The 24708-nt window shown below is 43.4% G+C and overlaps 1 protein-coding gene across 1 annotated transcript; it reads left to right on the top strand.

Moving 5' to 3' along the window:
* Window positions 1-17311: 17311 nt before the first annotated feature.
* Window positions 17312-19764, top strand: LOC127125509 (protein WVD2-like 4). The gene is made up of 7 exons (XM_051054304.1): window positions 17312-17759; window positions 18015-18326; window positions 18429-18487; window positions 18635-18710; window positions 18809-18880; window positions 19003-19110; window positions 19313-19764. Exons 1-7 carry the CDS (start codon window positions 17568-17570, stop codon window positions 19634-19636), a joined length of 1143 nt encoding a protein of 380 aa, XP_050910261.1. The 5' UTR covers window positions 17312-17567; the 3' UTR covers window positions 19637-19764.
* The last annotated feature ends 4944 nt before the right edge of the window (window positions 19765-24708 follow it).

Below are 24708 nucleotides of genomic sequence, written 5' to 3'. Positions count from 1 at the left end.
TTAGCTTTGAAAGAAGTTTTAGAAAACTCGCCTTTCTAACATGCTTCACAAAGAGCATATGAAGCAAACTTCTGATTTGGCAGGTCTCTGACTAAATCAAGCTTATTTAGATGAGAAATCCTCCTCATGCTAACATGGCCCAATCGTATATGCCACATCCATTTCTCTTCATTTACATACATAAGACATTTTACATTTTAATTCTTCAAATTAGAAAGTCTTATCTTGTAAATTTTTTTCTTCCTATTTCCATTGAAAAGAATCGAGCCATCCTTTTGACTGACAACTTTACAGAACTTTTGATTGAAAATAATGTCATAACTATTGTAACTTAATTAAATTATCGAAAAAAGATTATGCACTAATACTTCAACTAAAAGAAAATTAGTAATGGAAGGAAGAGTATTGTTACCTACTGTTCTTAAGCCAATGATCTTCCCATTCTGATCACCTACGAAATCGACGACGCCTCTAGGCTTAAGTTCCAGGCTTTAGAACATATGTCTTCTTCCCATCAGGTGGTGTGAGAATCCAGAGTCCAGGTACCATGACTGATGTCTCAACTCCGCTGCTAAGGATATCTGCAACATATACTATCTTATCCTTAGGTACATGTATCTTTCTGGGTCCTTTGGGGTTAGTCTTCCCAGAGTTTTTAACAACCTTAGGTTTTTGTGCAGGATATTTATACATGAATGCATGGTTGAAATGAGAATGAGGTTTTGCTTTATCCTTAGGTTTTGAAGCAGTTCTACCTTTAGGCATATCACCATTTTGTTTCCCATAAGGGGCAAATGGGACTGAAGAGTATTTGGTTTCTCATCTTTTTCAGAATCATATTCTTTATCATAATCATAACAATACCCCTTGTTCTGTTTCTGCTGACGCCATAAATCATGGAATTCATTAAGCTTCTATTCAGGCTTCTAGCAATAAATTTCTGGAAAAATTTGTCATATTTCTTTATGATATCACCAGAACCTGTAGAGGCTTTTGAAAAGTTCTCTTCTAAGGTTTGAGACTCTTTCTTTGAGGCATAAAGTTATTGTTTTTCAAAATAAGATTTTTTTTCACTCAAACTTGAGAACTCTTTCTAAAGCTTACAGTAAGCTTCTGATTCAGATGCATGAATCTTCTTCAGATCCTTGTATTTATCCAAAAGATTCTGATACTTATCCGAAACTTTATATTAACTAGATTCAAGTTAAGAACGAGAGAGCTCATAAAATACATCTTAAGAATCTGACTCAGATTCTGATTCTGATTGAATCTTTTCTGCAGGAGCTTTTGTGCAAGTCATCAACGCCACATGAGACTTCTCTTCCTCAGAATCATCTTCTAAAGACTCGGAATCATCCCATGTCGCCATCAAATCCTTCTTCCTCCCTCTGAATTTCTTCTTAGGCATGTCTTTCTTTAACTTGGACATTCATTCTTGAAGTGGCCAAACTCCTTGTACTCAAATCATGTGAGTTATTTGCCAGCTCCAGCTTTCTTGAATCCAAAAATAGACTCAGAACAACCATATTTCCTTCTTTTTCCTCTAAATCTGCTTTTGCTTTTCTTCCAGAGTTAATTGACGCGTCTGGATAGAAGAAACAATTCATCTTCTTCTTGTGATTCCTCTTCATACTCTTCATTTGTTTCTTCTTGAAGAGCTTTCGTCTTCTCAGATCTTCCTGAAGACTTCAGAGAAGTACATTTTCTCTTTCTCTTGGACTCATCTTCCTCGAGCTTAATCTCATGAATTCTTAAAGAACTAACCGGTTCTTCAAGAGAAGTGTTATTAAGATCCTTTAATAACTTCAGAGTGGTTACCATAGGTATCCATCGCTTATGTAAACTCCTGATGATCTTCTTAACACGATCAACAATAGAATACGCTTTGTCCAGAACCTTAAGTCTTGCAACAAGAGTTTGAAACCTTGAGAACATGTTCTGAACAGTTTCCTCGTCCTCCATCTTGAACGCTTAATATTTTTGAACCAAGGCAAGAGTCTTGGTTTCTTTGATTTGTGTGTTCCCTTCATGTGTCATCCTCAAAGAATCAAATATAGATTTCGCATTATCTCTGTTGGTGATCTTTTCATACTCAGTGTATGAAATAGCATTTAACAAGATGGTTCTTACTTTGTGATGATTCTTATAATCCTTTTTCTGTTGTTATGTCATCACTCTTCTTTCAACTTTGTTGTCACTTACATCTATTGGGTGTATGTAGCCATCGACTACCATATTCCATAGATCAACATCTTGACCTAGAAAGAAGCTCTCAATTCTATCCTTCCAATAGTCAAATCTATCTCCATAAAAAATAGTAGGTTTAACATTATAGTGAGCTCTATAATTTATTTAAGTACCTGATGGTGGAATATTAACCATTTTGTTTCATAGCGAATCTTTATCTGACACTCTTAAGTGCTTGATAACTTATCAAGACCAGAATCAGAGCTCTGATGCCAATTGAAGGTGGCAAGAAACACAATAAATGAGGGTTTGAATTGGGTTTCTAAAAATGAATATTTTTCAAAACCAACTTAATCAAGCAATAACACGAACAAGAAAAATAATAAGGTTATTTTTATACTGGTTCGCTGTTAATGAAACTACCTCTAGCCCACCCTACCAAGGTGATTTTGCCTTCTCAACAAGGACTTATTTCACTATAATTGAAATTGATTACAGACACCACAAAGACAAATCGCCTTTGTCTTCTTGAGTCTATCTGACTAAAACCTAGTCACTCAAGGAAACCACTCAAATAATTTGAGATCTACAAGAATGTGTTTACAATAATGCTTCTAAGAAAGCAGATTAACACAAGTTAAGTACAATGAATATCTCACACAGTAACAAACAAAAACTCTATGTGTGTTCAGCAAAGAGCGTTGTGTATGAGCGTAGTAATGCGCAGTGAATTAACAACAACTTAGCGAATGAGCAACTTCTTCCAATCTTCCAAGTCTTCTTTATATAATCGATTAAAATATCTATTAAAGGGTAGAATTGGAATAGAAAATTGCAGTTGTCTCTTTGTATAACGGTTTGCATATCAGAGACAAAATGGTACAATAGTATTGTCCTTAGTCCACAAAATTAACGTAGTGGAGAGAAGGGTGATCTTGTATTGTGTACTATTTTTTGGATGCAAAACCTTTTGATCTTATCTTCTAATCTTTAGAGGCTTCTGATGAAATGATGTTGAAGCATGCTTAGAAGGATCAAGAGACTATTTGAGATAATCTTCAGAATCTCGGTCTTTAGAGTCTTGACACGGTTCCTCAGAACCTGGTATTCAGAGTCTTCAGATCTTGTTCTTCATAATCTTCAGAACTCGAGCGCAAAATCTTGAAGGTTGACAATCCTTTAGAGGCTCTTCAATCAGAGTCATAGTCAGAAGATTTAGCACAAACATTCATTAGTACCGTTGTCTAAGAGTTTTCTAGAACTTGACAGTATCTTGTAAAGCACTAGTATCTCTTCAGAGTCAGAGTGTGTTGATTCTAGAATCTGATGACATCACATGTCAATGCTTCAAAGTCAGAACCTGTTACCAAAAGCTACACACTAGACAAAAACCAATAGTGTACAAAATTATTCTCTAAGAAATAATGCATATTTATCATCAAAACTAAAGGCCATGCAGAACCAAATCTTGTTCTTACATCTATTACAAGCTAAATTCTAGACATAGATTTTGTTTTGATATTCACTATGTGTATTGATTCTTAATGCTACCATATTGATTAATAGGCTGGGAGATCGTCGATTAAACAAAAATATATAATCCTCGCCATTACTTAGACATAAATGATGTCGATGAGCAATACGTGATAATATCAATTGATAATTAGGATTCATACAACTGATCAGTAGAATATATGCGAATAAGTTAATGAAATCTGTTCTGGACTGGGCCATGACACTAGGCACGGCACGGCCCAATGCTCGCCAAGCCCACGTCCGAACGACCGTGTCCAAACGACCACGAGGACACGTCAGGTGAACGACCGTCCGCCCGAAGAACGTCTCCCCGGCCCCTTAAATACGTGTCGGACAACGAGCGGGTCCTCCTCATATGATCTCCATCCACTCATCGTCAACCCACGTCGCGGACACCTAAGTTGTGTCGGGCAGAGCCATAACGGCATCTCACTCACCACGTCACCCAACTCCCCTATATTGTCTCCTTAGGGATAGGGGCAGTTGGACCAGGGGGCAGACCTTGGTCTAGGTCTTAACGCTTCTTACGCGTCCCCTGGCAGCTCCTCCTTGGGCCTAGCTAATCCAGCCCATTAGGAGCCTTGGCCCAGCGCTGGGGGCTCAATATAAATACCCCTTTTATGGCAAAGGGGCAGGTATTCTAACTCACACTCTGATAACCTCATTCTGTACCTTTTCTGACTTAAGCATTGGAGCACCTTGCAGGTACACCCCCCTCTCATTTCATTCTCCGGCCCATTCACCAAGACCTTGGAAGGCCCTCCTGATCAGGCAGATCAGTGGCGCCGTCTGTGGGAAACAGCTATCCCCATCTTCATCAAACGAGGATCAAAAGCTCATTTATTTCTGTCCTTCCAACATGGCCGGAGAACAACATAGCGATCACAGCCGTCCCCTCGTCGACCACAATATGGACGACGGCCCGCCATCCCATGAAACGGACGCTCGGGACGGTCATCCATCCACCCCGTCTCCAGAGCCCCAAAACAACGGGGATGCCTCTCACGCCCACAATTTAGGGGCAGAGACATTTCATCCCATTCCCGTTCCCGTTGAAGGAGACGCCGTAATGATTGCCATGGTGAATGCCCTCAATCAGGCCGGTTCTATGCTCCACCAGCAGCACGAACGAATCATGGCCCTCGAAGCCGAACGACAAGAGGCCCGGCCCAAGCCGGTGAGTAGGATACAACAACGTTCGGAGCCAACGAAGAAGCGAGGACGTCGCTCTCCAGAACCCCACGTCAGCAGGGCACGCGCCCGTCGTGACGGTGGTCGAGCGGGAACATCACCAAGGCGCGGACACAGCCCCGACAGCAACGAACTGTCTCCCTTAAGGAGCGACGAGGAAGATTTGCATTGCCCCCTATCTCGGGCAATAATGGAAGCCCCGCTCCCCAAAGGCATGGAGAAACCACCAAATCTAGCTGTGTACGACGGGACTACAGATCCCGACGATCACGTCGACAACGTCAACGCGATGCTCGACTACCGCAATGATATAACCGGGCACCTCAAATGCCGACTGTTCTCAACGACCCTCAGGAAAGGGGCCATGGCTTGGTACAAAAGCTTGGCCCCTGAGTCCATTACGTCATGGAGAGTCATGAGGTCCATGTTCACCAGACACTTTACAGCTTCCCGTCGTCACCCCAAGACTGAGGCGACCCTTGAAGCCATAGTGCAGAAGAAGAATGAAACACTGCGCTCATACATCGAGCGATTCAACCAGGAAGCTGTCGAGGTAGATACCACCGAGCACATGAAGAAGTATCTCCTCGAGAGAGGTCTCTTGCCCGGCAGTGAACTTAGCAGAGCCGTAGGGATCGAGCCTCCCCGCACCTTAAACGAGCTCCTGCATAAAGCCCAGGCCTACATCAGATACGAGGAAAAGCAGGTGGCACACAATGCCCGCAGCGGACGTAACGCTGGGGAGACCGAGCACTCAAAACGCGAGGACACGAGCATTTCCCGTCGCAACGGAGACAAACGAAGAGAAGAAAGACCTCGCGAGCTCCGGGAAGGAAGAGGCCCCGCGGGCAGATATAGCGAGTACACCTTACTGACAGCTCCTCGAGAGCGCATCCTCGCAGAATGTATCAACTCTGAATTTAAGCAGGGCAGGGTCAGGTTCCCAAAACCGTCTGCACCAAAGCCCCACACCGACAAATCAAAGTACTGCCGGTTCCACAGAAGTCACGGGCACGTGACCGAAGACTGCGTCCACCTGAAGGATGCGATAGAAATTTTAATCCAAGAGGGGCACCTGAAGCAGTATACGAGGAAGAACGAAGCTCCCAGACACGACGAGCCAGAGAAGAAGAGACCCCGGGAAGACACACCCCCTGACAACTCTCCCTATCAAGTGGCCCTCTGCGTGTCACGACCGGAAGATTTCTTCCTCCCCGAACCATTGCCCGAGGGCAAGATCACTGCACTCAGCCCCTGGGAAAACTTCCCTACCACACTGGTGATATCAGGAGGAGGAACTAACGGGGAATCCGCGGCCCTCTCCGTCAAACGTAAGTTCGACGAACTCCTACTGACTGCCCCCGAGCAGAAAGCGACATTGACAAAATACCGGGGAAAATCCAACCCAATATCCTTCTTCCTGGAGGAACTCCCGGGCGGATCCCCGAACTCGGGCATCCCACTATTGATAAGGGCAAAGATGGCCCAATTCGACGTACGACGCATCCTGGTCGACCAAGGCAGCTCAGTGGATATCATATACGTCCACCTCTTCAAGACTCTGAAGCTAGACAAGACCAACTTAGCCCCCTACGTCGGATCAGATCTCCAAGGATTCAACGGAGCAACAACCAGACCGTGGGGATATGTTGAGCTCCTCGTCACCTTCGGCGAACAAGAAACGGCCAGGGAAGTCAAAATCCAATTCCTGGTCGTAGACTGTCCGTCTCTCTACAATTGCATCTTTGGACGCCCGACACTGGCCGAACTCACCGCGGTCCCATCCACCGTCCACCTGAAGATGAAATACTACACCAAATTGGGACGTGTGGTCACCATCCATGGTGACATCGAAGCAGCCCGGCGATGCTACGACGCCGCAGTAAAAGGACAGGCCGTAGTCAGCACGAAGAGCAACTGCGACAACAAAAAACTCAAGACCGAGGATCCTGCCCGAGGAGTCAACGCCATCGACCTCGACTGTCGCATCGGGCTGGACGAGACCGAAGAGGGGAGGTTCCCCAAGGAACGCTCTCTCGAACACCCGGTCCGACCAATCCCCGACGGGGAGTTCGAACTCATTCCTCTTGGGGACGATCCGGAAAGGACGGTGAAGATAGGTAAGGGACTACCCGAGGAAACAAGAGAAGAGCTAGTAGCATGCCTCAAAGAGAACTCCGACCTCTTCGCGTGGAATGCCGCAGAAATGCCCGGGCTGGACCCCGAGATCGCGTGTCATAAGCTAGCTTTAGACCGGGCAGCCAAGCCCATAGCACAGCGTAGACGCAAGCAATCGCCCGAAAAGGCAGAGGCTGCCGAGCGAGCTGTAAAAGACCTCTTAGAGGCAAATTTTATTTCTGAAGCCCAGTACACAACCTGGCTCTCTAATGTAGTCCTCGTTAAGAAAAATAATGGAAAATGGCGTATGTGTGTTGATTATACTGATCTTAATAGGGCTTGCCCGAAAGATGCTTTCCCCCTCCCTAATATAGACTTGCTCGTTGACAACTCTGCAGGTTTTAAACTCTTGTCCTTCATGGACGCGTATAGTGGATACAACCAGATCCCTATGTCGCCCGCAGACAAGAAACACACAGCGTTCATGACCCCAACGGGCAATTACTATTACAACGTGATGCCGTTCGGGCTCAAGAACGCTGGCGCTACATACCAACGCATGATGAACAAAGTCTTCAAGGACGAAATAGGGGACATGCTCGAAGTGTACATGGACGACATGATCGTCAAATCACACGAGGAGATAACCCATGCTCGACACCTTGCGAAGGTATTCGAGCAGGCGAGACAGTGTAAAATGAGGTTCAACCCCGAAAAATGCACGTTCGGAGTCCGGGCAGGCAAGTTCCTCGGTTTCTATCTCACCGAAAGAGGGATCGAGGCCAACCCCGACAAATGCCGGGCATTCTCGGAGTTTCCGACCCCGAAAACCAAAAAATCGATCCAGTCACTCAATGGAGTGCTCGCCTCACTCTCCCGTTTCATCGCCAAGTCCGCCCAGCACGCATTGCCATTCTTCAGACTCCTTCGCAAAGAGGCTACCTTCGACTGGACCGATGAATGCGAGCAAGCGCTACTCCATCTAAAGAAGGTTCTGTCCCAACCCCCGGTCTTATCACGGCCATCAGAAAAGGAAACCCTATACTTATACCTATCCGTGGCAACCGAGGCCGTCAGCGCCGTTCTAATAAGAGAAACCGACGAAGGACAAAAGCCCATCTATTTTACGAGTAAAGCACTCCAAGGTCCCGAGCTCCGATATCAGCAAATCGAAAAGGTCGCCCTGGCCCTCATCAACACAGCGAGGAGACTACGATATTACTTCCTCGCACACACGATAAAGGTGAGGACTGACCAGCCAATCAAACAGCTGCTCGGGCGCCCGGATATGGCCGGGAGGATGCTCAAGTGGTCACTAGAACTCTCCGAATTCGACATACAATACGAAAGTAGGAAAGCCTTGAAAGCTCAGGCACTGGCCGACTTCGTCGCGGAGATGACCCACTGCCCGACTCCAGCAGAAAGCGCCCACAAATGGACGATCTTCGTCGATGGCGCCTCTAGCACATCAGGCAGCGGGGCCGGGATCATCCTCGAAAATGAAGAAGGGATCCTGATAGAGGTATCATTAGCGCTAGCGTTCCCAACATCAAACAACCAAGCCGAATACGAAGCCTTCCTCGCAGGCCTGAGGTTAGCCGAGGACCTGGGAGCAAAAGAGGTAAAAATATCCACCGACTCCCAGCTCGTGGCCTCACAAGTGCGAGGAGAATACCAAACCAAGAACGACAACCTCCTCGAGTACTTGTCCCTCGTCAAAGAAAAACTTGATAGATTTGAAAAATGGGAAGTTCAACACATACCCCGCGAGCACAACACACGGGCAGACGTTCTCTCGAAACTAGCCAGCACGAGGAAAAAGGGTGGGAATAAATCAGTAATCCAAGAAATTCTCCCTCGGCCCAGCATCGACAAACTACCGCCTCCACTCGAGGTCAACGCTATTGGAGATGCCCACTGTTGGATGACACCCATCTACAATTACCTCACACGAGACGAACTCCCGGCTGACCCGAAAGAGGCGACCACTGTCAAACGACGCGCATGCTCGTACGTACTCCTCGAAGGCAAACTCTACCGGAGAGGATTCTCCATCCCACTACTCAAATGCGTCGAGGAAGAGAAAGTCCCCGACATACTTGGAGAGATACACCGGGGAATTAACGCTCAACACCTCGGCGGACGATCGCTCGCACGAAAAGCCCTTCGAGCAGGCTACTACTGGCCGACCATGCAAAACGATTCGAAAGAGCACGTCAAAAGATGTGACAAATGCCAACGACATGCCGACATGCACCTCGCACCCCCGAACGACCTCAAATCACTGTCTTCCCCATGGCCCTTCGCGTGGTGGGGCATGGACATCCTCGGACCCTTCGTCACCGGATCATATCAGAATAAATACCTCATCGTCGGGGTGGATTACTTCACCAAATGGATCGAGGCGGAGGCACTGGCTAAAATAACCGCGCAGAACATTCTCCGGTTCTTCAAACGCAATATCCTCGCTCGGTTCGGTATACCCCAGGCACTTGTCACAGACAACGGGACACAATTCACGGACGGAGGATTCCAGGACTTCGTCGCCAGCCTGGGCACCACACAGCATTTCACGTCTGTCGAGCATCCGCAGACGAACGGGCAAGCAGAGGCGGCCAACAGGGTAATCTTACGTGGCCTCAAACGCAGACTCGGTGAGGCAAAGAGGGCATGGGTCGAGGAGCTACATAGCGTCCTATGGGCCTACCGCACGACACCACATTCTACCACCGGGGAAACCCCGTTCCGACTAACTTACGGCACCGAGGCAGTCATCCCGGTGGAGATACGGACGCCAACGAGGAGGACAGAGGAGCCCCTAGACGAGGAAATGAACGATGAAACCCTTAGAACCGAGCTCGACCTAGTCGAGGAGATACGTTCCGAAGCAGCTCTCAGGGAAACAACCCTCAAACAAAAAATAGCACTACGCCATGACGCGAAAGTCATAAAAAGAGAGTTCCAGGTCGGCACCCTGGTCCTCAGAAGAAACCAGAAAAACCCGAGAGAGGGCAAACTGGCGGCCAACTGGGAAGGCCCTTACCGCGTCCGCGACAAAACGAGCAACGGGGCCTATTACCTAGAAAACCTACAAGGAGAACAACTCGCTCGACCATGGAACGCAGAAAAACTTAGACAATATTACAGCTAAATACACCACGGGGAGACGTGGCAGGTACGACCACGCTCTTCGTCCCCAAAACCCCAGGGAGGAACCACGAGACCCGGGAACGATCCGGGGTCACATAACAAACACAACCCTCCCCGACGGTTGGGATCTTGACCAAGACTCAACGTCGAAGTACCAGGACTGGCAGGGCACCCAGCTCGCGATGGGAGGACCCAAGCCTCGGGACCAGGGTTCGAACAACGGACCCGGGCTTCGATACCCACGGGCACAAAGCCCGACACTTCGTCGGTTCCCTAAACCGAGGAGATTAACAAAGTCGAGCAGAGTACGAATTCATACAAACAAGTATCAAACACAAACGAGCACAATGAATGATAACGAAAATATTCATACATTAGAAACGATAAGAGCGGCCGAAGCCAAGTACGCCCGAAGGCCATATTACAACGCCCGAAGGCCAAAATACATAAGGCACGCAGGCCATGATAACTAAAATCAAAGAAAAACAAATAAACTAAGACTCCGCTCGGAGCACCTCTTCATCCTCTTCTTCTTCTTCTCCCCCCAGCTCCTCCTCCGCTTCAAACGGGCAGATAATCTCACCATCCCGGACGCAGCAGTTATAGGCCGACCCTGCTGTCACCAACTCAGGGTTCAGAAGCCCGAGCTGCTCGACAGCATTGTCGAAACCCTCTTTGAAGCAGACCACGAGATCTTGGTTGAGAGTCCGAAGATGCCCTAGCAGCTCACCGCGCGAACCAAGGGCGCGTTCCTCCTCGGTCTCATCTGCCAGAGGACGGACCTTTCCCTCGAGAGACTCAACCTGAGCCCGTAGGCCAGCGTTGTCCTCGGTCAGCTTCTGATGGTCGACCACCTGCTCTTCCAAGCTCGCCTTAGCAGCCTTCAACTGGTCCCTCTCCTTTTCCACCTCCTCCAGCTTCTGGCTCAGCCCTTCCCGCAGCTGATGCTCTTCTTTGTAGTCCGACAGATCTTTAGATAGTCTTTCCTTCTCCGTCCGAACCTGCAAAAGGGCATCCTCCAGCGAGGCGGTGGAGACCGAAGTGTCGGTCATAACCATGGCCGTCTCCATCACCCGGATGACAGCAGCAATATCCTTGGCCAGATCTTTTCTCCGGGCAGCAGCGTCCTGGTCCAGAATAGCCTTGGCCTCAGGCGCAGGCACAACAATCGACTCCTCGGCCTTGAAGAACGACCGTTCCACATAGCAGGGAGGTAGAAGATAGCTGCCCGGTCCATTCGGACTTCCTGGAGACGACCTGGTGAGAGGCCCAGCCGGACGCTTCCGTTTATGGAGGGGAGAAGCCGCTGGCGACGGACTGCTATCAGGAATGTTGATCGGGTTAGATCGAGGAGGAGAGGAAGGAATCACGCTCGCCGCCTGCGAGGGACCGGCCCCGGCATCGCCAGCAGTCTCCGAGACACGGGCCACAGTTTTCTTCTTCTTCTTGGGCACCCGGTCAGGAGCGCCGACCTGATTCGCTAGCTTCAGCACCCGATCACGAGCATTGGGCATGGCACCTGCAAATAAATTACACACAAACATTAGCGACCGAAGTCATAAACAGAAATAAAAAGCTAAACAAAGTCTGCCTACTCAATAACGCCAGAGCTTCCTCCTCGGTATCACACTCGAGCAGAGCCTTCGTATTGATATAACGCGTCTCGGTGATTAGCTCCCCGGCCTCATCCAGGTAGGGCACGCCCTGTCGATTCGCCCAGAACCCCAAGCTGAAGCTCTGCACGTAATCGACCAGCTTCTTGTACGCGAGCCTATCCTCCTCGCCGAGCATCGCATACTTGACCCGGTAATGCGCCGTGGAGAGATCGAAATGATCACGCTGCCACCTCAGCGGCATCTTCGACATCAGCGTCTCCTCCCCGTTGGGTTTCCGTTGATAGTAGTATAGAGAGTGAAGGGCAGCCCGGGTAATCGGCATCACCACGTACCACCGGTTTTTGAAATGGCGAACAGAATCCTCGTACGTCTTGAACAGACGCACGGGCTGCTTGAAAGAAACCCAACTGTGGCGACCACGGGAACCGGACCTCTGGAGATGGAAAACGTGGAAGAAGAGAGCCCGGGTGCAACCAATGCCGAGGAACTGGCAAACTAACTCGAATGCCCGCATAAATGCGAGAGCATTAGGATGTAGTTGGGACGGCGCCAGCCGGAGCCACTTGAAGACCGACATCTGGAAGGAGTTGAAGGGCAGTCTAATCCCCGCCTCACGGAAAGCAAATTCATACATGGTGAACTGCTTCCCCGGGAAATGATGACAAATGCGGTCTTCTTCCTTGGGGGCGCAGCAATACCAGTTTGGTGGATCCTCCCGGCTTATGGTCTCGACCATAGCGTGAGCAATGATGGCCTCGTCACAGAAGTCTGATTCCTCCTCCAAGGGCTCGTCCGCAACCCATGAGAAGTCGACCTGCCCGGAAGAGGAGGCGTGTTCGGTACCATCTCGGACACTCCCATCCCCGACAGGGAGACGAGCGATTGTCGCGTCTTCGGTGGAGGACCCAGAATCTTCCTTCCTCGGTCGTAAGCGCCCGGTAGCACCTGAAACGCAGACAGAAAGAGTGAATTCGACGTCATATCAAATCCACCCTTCCACCGCAGGTCAAGTGAAAGGGCGTAGCGGCGACGGACACTAACCGTGCTCAACTCGGTGGCGCGCGCATTCTATGGAGATCGGGCATAAACTTCATACAGCCTATGCAAGTATTGCCCGGCATATGAAGTTTATGCCCGGTACAGTATGATCCCAACCCTATTTTCTACCATCTAATATACACCTACAGTCCACTACACTGTTCCTAAGTTAAACCTAACCACATTTCTACAAAAATAGCATGCGTTTGACAGGAAACAACAAGGAAAAACAGTGGGTCACAGTGGAAAATCATACCTGACATAGTTAAGTTGAAAGGGGTACGGTGGTGCCCGAGCAGAAGACGGTGGTTCAGATAGGAGGACGGGCGGAGACGGCGGTCCAGACGGTTGAGCGAGCAAACGAGAGAGAATGTGGAGAACTCCGGTGAACGTGTGAGCAAAAAAAAAGTGGAAATGAAGTTACTCAACCCCTTTTTATAGGGCTTGGCACGTAGACCAACACGCTAGGTCATCATTGCCTAGCCTGCCTACGCCGTCTTTGCGCACGAAACGAAGCGACGCCACTAATTCTGAGACACGTCTATCAAAGATAAGAAACTGAAACGACCCGAGCACCTGTCCGTCTCCTCGACTCACCAAGACGCCACCTCCCCGCGTCATACCCACGTTTACTACAAGGAAGGTGCAGACCAACCGATCACCTCCATCCCCGACATTCCCGGAGAAAATGTCAGTCGTGAATAGGTCTGTTACAACCTCACCTGTCTAACGATCAAGCTTCCCCATCGTCTCGGGGAACCCTTAGTTGAGACATAAGTCATCTCTCTGGCTCAGAGACTCGACTTGGGGGGCTCCTGTTTTGGACTGGGCCATGACACTAGGCACGGCACGACCCAATGCTCGCCAAGCCCACGTCCGAACGACCGTGTCCAAACGACCACGAGGACACGTCAGGTGAACGACCGTCCGCCCGAAGAACGTCTCCCCGGCCCCTTAAATACGTGTCGGACAACGAGCGGGTCCTCCTCATATGATCTCCATCCACTCATCGTCAACCCACGTCGCGGACACCTAAGTTGTGTCGGGCAGAGCCATAACGGCATCTCACTCACCACGTCACCCAACTCCCCTATATTGTCTCCTTAGGGATAGGGGCAGTTGGACCAGGGGGCAGACCTTGGTCTAGGTCTTAACGCTTCTTACGCGTCCCCTGGCAGCTCCTCCTTGGGCCTAGCTAATCCAGCCCATTAGGAGCCTTGGCCCAGCGCTGGGGGCTCAATATAAATACCCCTTTTATGGCAAAGGGGCGGGTATTCTAACTCACACTCTGATAACCTCATTCTGTACCTTTTCTGACTTAAGCATTGGAGCACCTTGCAGGTACACCCCCCTCTCATTTCATTCTCCGGCCCATTCACCAAGACCTTGGAAGGCCCTCCTGATCAGGCAGATCAAAATCTAATCACGACAAGTTTATTTATGTTATTTCTTTAATCTTTACCATTTTTACATTGTTTTAAATTTATGCAATCAAATATTATGAAAAACTTGCACTTAAAACACTAATAATTATTGAACGACAGTGATATCGCATTAGTCCTTGTGGATACGATATTAATAATACTTACTTTTGATTACTGAACATCACCATTAATATCTAAAGGCATATAGATTTGTTTGATAGTAGAGTTGTAACTCAAACAATCAATATTCTGATTATTGTATTGATCACTATGGTTAGTGATTGAGAGAAAGTGATAGGGGTCTCATATTTAGGGGGAGTCCTAAATAGAAATACAAGAGTAGAATTAAGAAGATGGACATTGAACAAGGGTTATTCATCTAAGACACTTCGTACTAATTCTATTGAAAATGGATTTCCTTTCTTGGGCTAGAAGTTCCCCATACGTAGGTGATGTTGCACTGAACCGGGTTAACAATCCTCGTGTTCTTTCTTGCTTTTGGTTTAAAATCATAGTTGTTGTCAAATTGTGTTAACATGTTATCATCAAGTTGTATGCAATTGTCCCAGACATTGTGTCTAACATCTGTCCCATTAAGAACATAATTTCACTCATCACCCAGATTATGTGTGCTGGTTGCGGAAATCTCTCTATGGTTTGAAGCAAGCGCTTCGTTCCTGGTACCATCGTTTTGCTGACAATGTCTCCACCATTGGATTTCAGTACAACACCTTAGATCAATCTCTCTTCATCTATTGGCGTGGCTCTGATATGGATTACATCTTACTTTTATGTTGATGACATCATCCTCATCAGTTCCTTTAATAACCTACGCAAATCTATCATAGCGCTTTTTGCCTTAGAGTTTGCTATGAATGGTCTGGGATCGTTGAGCTATTTTATGGGTATTGCAGTGACTATACATGCAAATGGATTTTTCCTTAGTTAGAGTACCTACGCTAGTGACATTATTGCTCGAGTCGTCATGGCCTCATGCAAACCTTCTTCCACTCTAGTTGACACCAAGCAGAAGCCCAGTACCTCCGTCGATACTCCATATGACGATCCTACCTTATATCAGAGTCTTGTCGGTGCTTTGCAGTATCTCTCATTTACCCGTCTTGACATCTCTTATGATGTCCAACATGTGTGACTTCACATACATGCTCCATACACTGAACACATGCTTGCATTGAAACACAACATGCCTTATGTTCAGGGCACCTTACAATATGGTTTGCACCTCTATCATTCTCCTATCGAGAAACTTGTTTTTTACGCAGATGTTGATTGGGATAGATGTCCCGACACCAATCGATCTACTTCTAGTTATTGTGTTTTCCTTGGTGATAACCTAGTTTCATGGTCTTCCAAAGAGACAACTCACACTTTCTCGTTCCAGTGCTAAAGTTGAATATCGGGGCGTTACTAATGTGGTTTTAGAATCATGTTGGCTCCATAGCTTTCTCTTGGAGCTTCATTTTCCCCTTTCTCAGGCTACTTTGGTGTATTATGACAATGTTAGTGTTATCTACTTATCCAACAATCTTGTCTAACATCAACGTACTAAACACATTGAGATAGACATTCACTTTGTTTGGGATAAAGTCGCTCGTGGTCAGACCCGCGTCCTTCATGTTCCTTCCATCAAATTACTTATAAATGTCATCCTAAAGTTCCTTTTGATAATTTACAGAAGAGTCTAAGCGTTCATCGACCTTCTACTTTGAATGTGGGGATATGATATAATTATTCTATAATTATTTTATAATCAATGTATAATTATTAGTTATATGTAATCACACTCCTATTAAGGAAATTAGGTAATGTATAATTATTAGTTATATGTAATGACACTCCTATTAAGGAAATTAGGTGACATTAAGATGCTATATATACCATTTGCTAGTAACGAGAAACACCGAAAATAACATTCTTACAAAGACCAACTTAGTTTTTCTACGAGAAGAATCTTTTTCTTGTAGTGGATAGGTCGGCATATATACTTCACATACAATTGGAATTCGCAAGGCTGAATATGAAATAGACTTTAATGTTTAACCTACTTAAAACTCTTAGGGTGAGGTTTTAGGTTTTAATGTAAAACAATTTTTTATATAAATTTTAAGGTCCCACAAATATAAAAATAACCTGTCAAATAAAAAAAACTATGACAGATTTAGGTTAGATAATTTTCTTTTCGATCATTTTATTTCCATCAAAATATCCCACTAAAATTTATGATAAATACTTTATCATTAAATCATAGTAAATATAAAATAAAAATAAAATAAAGTGAGAATTTCACATCCCCATTAAATCAAAGTTAATTAAATAAAATATTAAATTAGTGTCATCCTATAAAATTAATTTAAATAGTTAATTATCCAATTTATCTTTGGAAGTGCTTGTTACTAATATAAAAAAAACAGTTTATTTTTTAAATTTATTAAATAATTAATTAATATATCAAATTTATTATATAAATAAGATGCAATCATTATTGAATAAATCTAATAGAAATTGAGAAAATATATTTTGGCTTTACCGTGATATGATATGAGAGCAATTTGGACCCTACGATGTCTCATCACAGATGAGAAAACCGCACGTTCTTACAGCTCACGCACGGTTAGTACATGGGGTACCTGTCATTCTCTTCCTAACGTGCCACCAATCATCTTGCTTCTTCCTGCCACGTCATTCCCATTTTCTCAAAACAGTTTTCTTTCTTAAAGACGTGCTTAAGAGTTGGCTTCACAAACAGATATACAACTAACCATGAAAATATCATAAGTATAAAGAAACATCAGATACAAGATCACATATTTTAAACACAGATAACATCTCATTTATTTCAACCATTATTACCAAATATATAATAAATAGACTTATTACCAAATAAAGAAATAGGACGAATGTCACTTCTTGTTTCCCACTTTTGATTCACCTATGTACACCTTAAAACTTCACTTTATTAAAAACAAGACAAGAAAACTAAAAATACAAGTTTGCTTCCAGTGACAGTTACAGATTTTAGAAAGTGGTGGCAAAGTCATTGTAACAGTTACTATTAATCTATCTATCTTTTCCACTTCTTCATTCACACAAACCTCTCTCTTTCTAATGCTTCCAATGAAAACTTGATCACTGTCACCATCACCAACTACACCTTAATTGCTTCAAACTATCACAATCCATCATTTAATAAGCCATATTCTAGTCTTTTCTGCACTACCAATTTTCCTCATAATTCAATCTTTGAATTCATTTAGATCTTTCATGTTAAGCCTTGTTAATTAGCACCATGGATTCTGTGAACGAGGTTGCTCTGGAGGAAGAGAAACGTGTAATTGGTGTGACTGATAAGAAGGACACAAACCAAGAAGATGCAAACGTTAATGGCGCAGAAATCCAAAATGTGAATGAAGAATCTAAGGTTGAAAGCCATATTTCTAATAATGACATGGTTGAATCTGAATCCTCAAAACATGCTAAGGTACTAAACATGATTGCAATGCAACCTATCTTGCACTTGGCGTGTCTGGTGTCCGACATGTCAACACGCCAAGTTGCAATGCAACCTATTTTTTCAAATTATAACTGGTGTCGATATGCTTGTGTTAGTATCAATGTCATGTCTTTATGTCTGTATTGTATAAATGTTGTGTTTGGTGTCGTGTCGATGTTTTAAAAGTTGCAACACATTATACAAATTAGGAAACTTGTTCTGATTAAATCTAACATGGTTTAGGAAACAAAGAGTAGAGAAAGTGTTGCTTCCAAGAATAACAAAGTTGTCAAAGATAAATCCAATTTGAAGGGACCAACTTCAACATCTAGAAAACAAAGGCCAACACTTTCTCAGAGTTTTTCCTTCCCAGCCAAATCAACTCGTGAAGATTCTATGCAGAAAAGCATTGATGATTCTCTTGTTAAGACCAAAGTTAAAAATGTTAAAGCCAAAACAAACTCTGAAGGGAAATCAAATGAGAAAAAAACAAACACCGAAGGTTGTAATAAGAGGACTACTTTGTCATCCATACATGGTTTGAAACATTCTGTGGTAGAGTGATTCTTTTCCTCATTGTCTTTCTTTCTATTAGCTTCTTTTCTTCTCAAACATTGTTTTCCATGTTCATAACAACATTTCTATTTTATGTGCTAGTTTGGAAGGTCTAATTCACTTGGTGCAGTCACCAAGAGTCACACATCTGAGGCATCCCTGTAAGTCACAACCTATAGAGCCCAGAAATTTAAAATTCGGTGTCCGACATGTGTCTGTGAAAGTGATTTTACCTAAATTTCCATTAGTTTTCTCATAATTGGCTAAAATACTAATGAAAAACTTTTATATGTATATGTTACCATAAGTGCTACTAATCCTCAGAGAAACATGTGTTCTGGATTTTCATCTAGATTGGAAGTAAGAGCTGAAAAGAGAAAGGAGGTTGTAAAGTTAACCTTACATTACACCTTATTTATGTTACTTTAACAAAATTTTATATATTAGTAATTAATTAATCCTTTTTGTTTTTTTTTTCTCAGTTTTTCTCCAAGTTGGAAGAAAAAGTCCAAGCCAAGGAAGTAGAAAAATCCAATCAACAAGTCAGATCAAAGGCATATATATGATCACCAAATTGATAATCTTTTCTCTTTAGCATTCATTTGTAGTCTTTTGTTTGACCAATTTATGGATAATGAGTTTATTCTTCATTCATCAAGTAATATTTTGTTGTCAGGAAAACCAAGAGGCAGAGATCAAGCAATTGAGAAAGAGTTTGAGTTTCAAAGCCACTCCAATGCCAAGTTTCTATAAGGAACCACCTCCAAAACTTGAGCTAAAGAAGGTATATACTAATTCATCACATGTCCTCCCAGCTGAGCCGTCTCAAATTTTTAGAGGTTCTGTATAGATTAGTCGCAGTTTAACCATGACAAAAGATACAGAGACACGCTCTCAAAGACCACCCTTGCTTCTTAACTGTATGCATTCATTTTTTTTCTTCCTTGCATTTATATTTTGACGCGTCTCATGTATGAACCAATCAGATACCAACAACCCGGCCAAGATCTCCAAAGCTTGGAAGGAACAAAGAGTCTTCTTGTTCAAGTCCACGTGGGAATCAACAGCAGAGGGGTTCAGCCAAGGCAAAGATCATAAAGGGTCATAAAGATGTGATTTCGAAGAAACCAGTCATGAAAAATCAAGATAAAGTGAAGTGTGAAGGAAATGAAACCGAAGGAAGCAATGAAGAATGCAGAAATGACATGGAGCAACAGTCAGAGAGAGATCATTCTGCAAAGGATCATGCAGTGTCTTTGAATTCTACAACACCTGAGATTGTATCGTATGAGGGTACTGTTGAAGTGTAGAAAGAATCATATATTTTTGTTGTGAATATAGAGATTCGTTTCATCATAAACGTGTATTACTATTACAAGCAAGTAAAAGTTGTTTTCTAAACTTTGTGTTGTCTATTAAAATGAATTTTTAATTCATTGATTATAGACCATTTATGTATTTGAAACTTGATTTCTTTTTCTACATTCCATGCAGAGTGGTCCTATTTGAAGTTCATGGTAAGTTAACTATAACACATTTTGTTTTAGTCCATTAAAGCCAACATTCAAGCATTTATTCGGCAAATCGGAAAATTTTACCTTGTACCCCTATAGTTAGCCCCATACCCCTATAAAATTTTAAAAATTCCCATTCTACCCTTAATTGGTTTTAATCAATTTACCATTCATTTTTACCATTCAGTTGAAAATTTCAGAAATTACACTTTCACACCCCTCGCACCGGAACTCCTGCAAAAAGACTTCCGGTATGTATTTTTCCCAAACCGGAAGACTTCAAGAATGAATTCCGGAACACATAAATCAAAGAACCGGAACACTTCATGAAAGAGTTCCGGTTCAATTAAAAAAAATTTACAAAACCGGAACACTTCTTGAAAGAGTTCCGGTGAACAAATTTATACATACCGGAACTCTTTGGAGAAGTGTTCCGGTATGTATTATATGTGTTCCGGAAGTCTTTCAAGAAGTCTTCCGGTTCGCTTTTTTTTATTTTTTTTATTTTTATTTTTTTTTAAATTTTTTTTAAATTTTATTTTATTTTTATTTTATTTTGCAGGAATGGAAAATCTTCCCCAAATATGTGTAGATACTACTGATGCGTTTATGACGACGGAAAGATTTGGTACACGAGAAGAGGTTATCAGATGGATTAAAGAGGTTGGAATCAATAATAAATTAACTGTTATTATCAGTCGTTCAGATACTGAAACGGGGAAGAGAGGGAGAAGTAACAAAGTAATATTTGGTTGTGATAAAGGTGGGAAACACAAAATTAGTGATAGTGGTACCCAAAGTGCGTCGAAGAAATGTGGATGTCCATTTAAAATCAGGTCGACTCTGGCGAAAGATGGATCTGGTTGGAAGATTGATGTAAAATGTGGGTTACATAATCATGGTTTACCTGATAGATTAGAAGGTCATTCGTTTATTGGTAGGTTGACCACAGATGAGAAGCAACATGTCGCTGATTTGGCAAAGAGACATGTAGCACCTAGACACATATTGCTTTCCTTGCAAGACAATTATCCTGAGAATGTCACTCGGATTACGCAAGTATACAAGCATAAGAGTGTGATACAAAAAGAGATAAGAGGTCCTAGGAGTGAGATACAACATCTGTTTAAGCTTATTGAGGATGCAAGATATGTGTATTGGAGTAGAAAAAAGGATGACTCGGAAGTGGTGAGAGAGATATTTTGGGCACATCCTGATTCAGTTAAGTTGTTGAATATATTTCCGATTGTGTTAGTTATGGATAGCACCTACAAGACAAACAAATATAGACAACCTTTGTTTGAAATTGTTGGCATGACATCGACCAAGTTGACTTTTGCTGTTGGATTTGCGTATATGGAGTCTGAGCAAACAGAGAATTTTTGCTGGGTATTGGAGAAATTAAAAGAGTTGTTTGTGAAGAAAGACATGTGTCCACAAGTGATTTTGACAGATAGAGATCTTGCTTTGATGAAAGCAATTGAAGTTGTGTTTCCCAGCTCGATTAATTTGCTATGTAGATTTCACATTAACAAAAACGTTGGTGCCAAATGCAAACAACATGTGGTGAATGACCTGCAAAAGACGATAGACACATTATGGATGGAAGTTGTCTGGGCTAGTGATGAGGTTGAGTATGGTCAGCGGTTGCATCAACTTGAGCAAGCATGTGTTGATTATAGTGGATTTATTAATTATGTGAAAGACACATGGTTGACTCCACATAGACATAGATTTGTTGGAGCATGGATTAATCGAGTGCTACATTTGGGTAACACAACGACTAATCGGTACGTCTTATAATTTTGTATGTGTTATTTTTATATCTGATATTATTTCTATGTATTTTTTATGTGTTATTTTCAATATTTTTAGGGTTGAATCTGCTCATTGGAAGTTAAAGCAGATGTTAGGAAACAGTATAAGTGACATGGTCAAATATTGGGAAGCAATGAATAACAACTTGAGGTTACAACTGGGAAACATTAGAGCTTCTTTTCAAAAGAGTTTTTACGAAGTTGAGCACGCGCACGTAAGTCCCTTTTATAGTTATTTGCGTGGTTCCGTATCTTGAGCTGCTTTGAGACGTATTGCTGAAGAGTTATTGAGAGTTGATTATGTTGGAACTAACAGGCAAATATCTGGTTGTACTCTTAGAACATCTTATGGGTTATCTTGTGCTTGTGAGTTAGGAAGATACAGACTAGGTGGTATACCGATACCCATTGATGTTGTTCATGTTCATTGGAGGAAACTAACCATGGAAGTTGAGTTAGAGGTAGGTGAAGATGATGGATCAGAGGTGGATATGACTTCTGCAATGGATGAGTTGTGGAGACGATTTAGGTCATTAGATGTTATTGGGAAAAGGGCATTAAAGAGTAGGGTATGTGAACTAGCATACCCAACAATGACAACATTGTGTCCACCACCTGAGAAAATAAAAACCAAAGGAGGAGTGAAGAAGAAAGGGAAAAAACCAGCAGATTATGATGTTTATAGGGGACCCTTCGTATCATGAGTATGTTGATAAGGCATCTCAATCTTCACAAAGGCAATCTCAATCTTCACAAAGGCAATCTCAATCTCAATCTCAATCTCAATCTCAATCTCAATCTCAATCTCAATCTTCAGTTAATATTTTATGTTATATGACTTAATCTTTTAATTATTTTACTTTATCAGGTTAACATGAAAGAGGGGTTTCCATTGCCACCGGTCACATTAGATTGGAAGAAATTTCGTTCTCATATAGCAACTACTTGGATGTTAGGATTTGCAGGACGTATGCAACATTGGCAATTACTTACACCTGTATTAGCATGATTATGTACTCAAAACATAAATATGTAATCAAAACATGAATTTTATAGTAATATGTCTATTATATTCAAAGCTTAATACATAAAATCAATGTGAACGAGAAATATGCAAAGCTTCAAATAAATCAGAAAACTGTGGATCTTCCTCTTCGGCATTAACCTGTCTCAGATAGCGATGAATCAATGTAGATACACGAGCCCAATCAGGATCAGATGGCCCGACGTCATATACAGGAACTGATACCTCTCTAGGAGCATCACGATGGGGAGGGACCAACCGTGGATGGGAAACACAATAATACCACTCCAGATAACCGTCTACTGCATCAGATGGAGTGGTGGCCACGGTAGATGAACCAATCACAACGATAACACTCTGATGGTAACTGATCCAATCAACATCAATATCCGTCGTCATCATACAATCCAGAGGTGGGGATGGAACATACTGCCTATACCCGAACTGACGTAAACATCTATCAGGCAAGTATGGGACAACTGTTTCACCCCACTTCAAACAGCCCCTGTAAAGACATATCTCATCAAATACACACCATGCTCTATGATCCTCAAATGGTCGCCATATGACGTCTGTAGGTGTCAGCTCGTCCAAAATAGGTCGTAAATCATCGACCTTTAGGACTCCCTGCCTATACGACCATCTCATCGCTCGGGGAAGACCACAGTTATCAGCAGGTTTCCAATTCTCCCCTCTTTTTCCAACAGTTGGAAAGTACTCGTGAATCCAACACTGTTACAAAATACAAACATAATAAATAAAACAAATTAAGTTAACATATTTTATAAAATGAATCCAACACTTAATAAACAAAATTAAATTTTATACATGTAGGAGAGTAGGATATCCACCGAGCTGTTTGCAACTGTACATGGACGCATCTCCAAGATATCTGTAGAGGGTAACTAGTGCAGCTGCTCCCCAACTATATCCTGAACATCCATCCAAGTCCGTAAACAGGAGGAGGTATCGTGCCTCTACAAGTGTAAAGGTCTTATCAGCAAATATGGTGGAACCCACCAACATCAATAGATATGCTCTAGTCGCATATGCCCAGCTGGAAGCAGCTCTATGATGTACGAATAAATCGTATAACCACTCCAACTTATAATACGACCCCCTGCAGCTACAAACATGTGACTGTGCCTGACCCCGTGACACTCCTAGGTAGTCAACAGCAAGTTCAACAGCTACCTCTTCAGTCACATCCTGAGGACTCCAGAAGATACCCCTGATGGGCAAGTGAAGTATACATGCGACATCATCTAAAGTAATGCTCATTTCACCAAACGGCATGTGAAATGAAGATGTCTCTAGATGCCATCTTTCCACAAATGCAGAGACAAGATTTGTGTCTATCTTGTTCAAACTGGTTCTCTGCAGTGAAGATAAACCGGATCTAGATACCCAACTCTCCATCTGTGGTGGAAGAGCCAATGGAACCCTAGAAGTCAACTTCAGTCCATGTCCAGCAACCTTCAACTCTTTCTTTGGACCTCTTTCCTAAAAAAAAATTAAAACACATATTAGAAAACAAAATATGTTATATTCAACTATTATTCATTTTCAAATATAGCCCGTTTACTTACCTCACCGAACCATAAATGTCGAGCAACATGATGCTCGTACTTCACCAAAAGAGACGTATCGTACGACCCTCCTAGATATCCAGCCGGCTCCGCTGCAGATGAAGATGCACCCCGGTCTAACGTGCGGACTGGACTCCTACCATCTGCACCTCGTCTTCGAACCACTGCAAAAAAAAATGTTTAAAAAAATAATTAAAATTTTAAATAAAAAAAAAAATTACGTACCGGAACACTTCAAAGAAGAGTTCCGGTTAGTAAAAAAAAATGCCTTCCGGAACACTTTCTTAAAGAGTTTCGGTATACATCATCCAAACCGGAAGTCTTTAAGAAAGTGTTCTGGTATACAACATTCCAAACCGGAAGACTTTCTAAAAGACTTCCGGTTCAGTGCCCCTAAAATGGAACAAACCGGAACTCTTTAGAGAAGTGTTCCGGTAT

The sequence above is a fragment of the Lathyrus oleraceus genome, chromosome 3 (assembly GCF_024323335.1).
Source record: "Lathyrus oleraceus cultivar Zhongwan6 chromosome 3, CAAS_Psat_ZW6_1.0, whole genome shotgun sequence".
Classification (NCBI taxonomy): domain Eukaryota; kingdom Viridiplantae; phylum Streptophyta; class Magnoliopsida; order Fabales; family Fabaceae; genus Lathyrus; species Lathyrus oleraceus.
The sequence above is the reverse complement of the archived record's forward strand: the minus strand, read 5'-3'. Positions and strand labels throughout refer to the sequence as shown.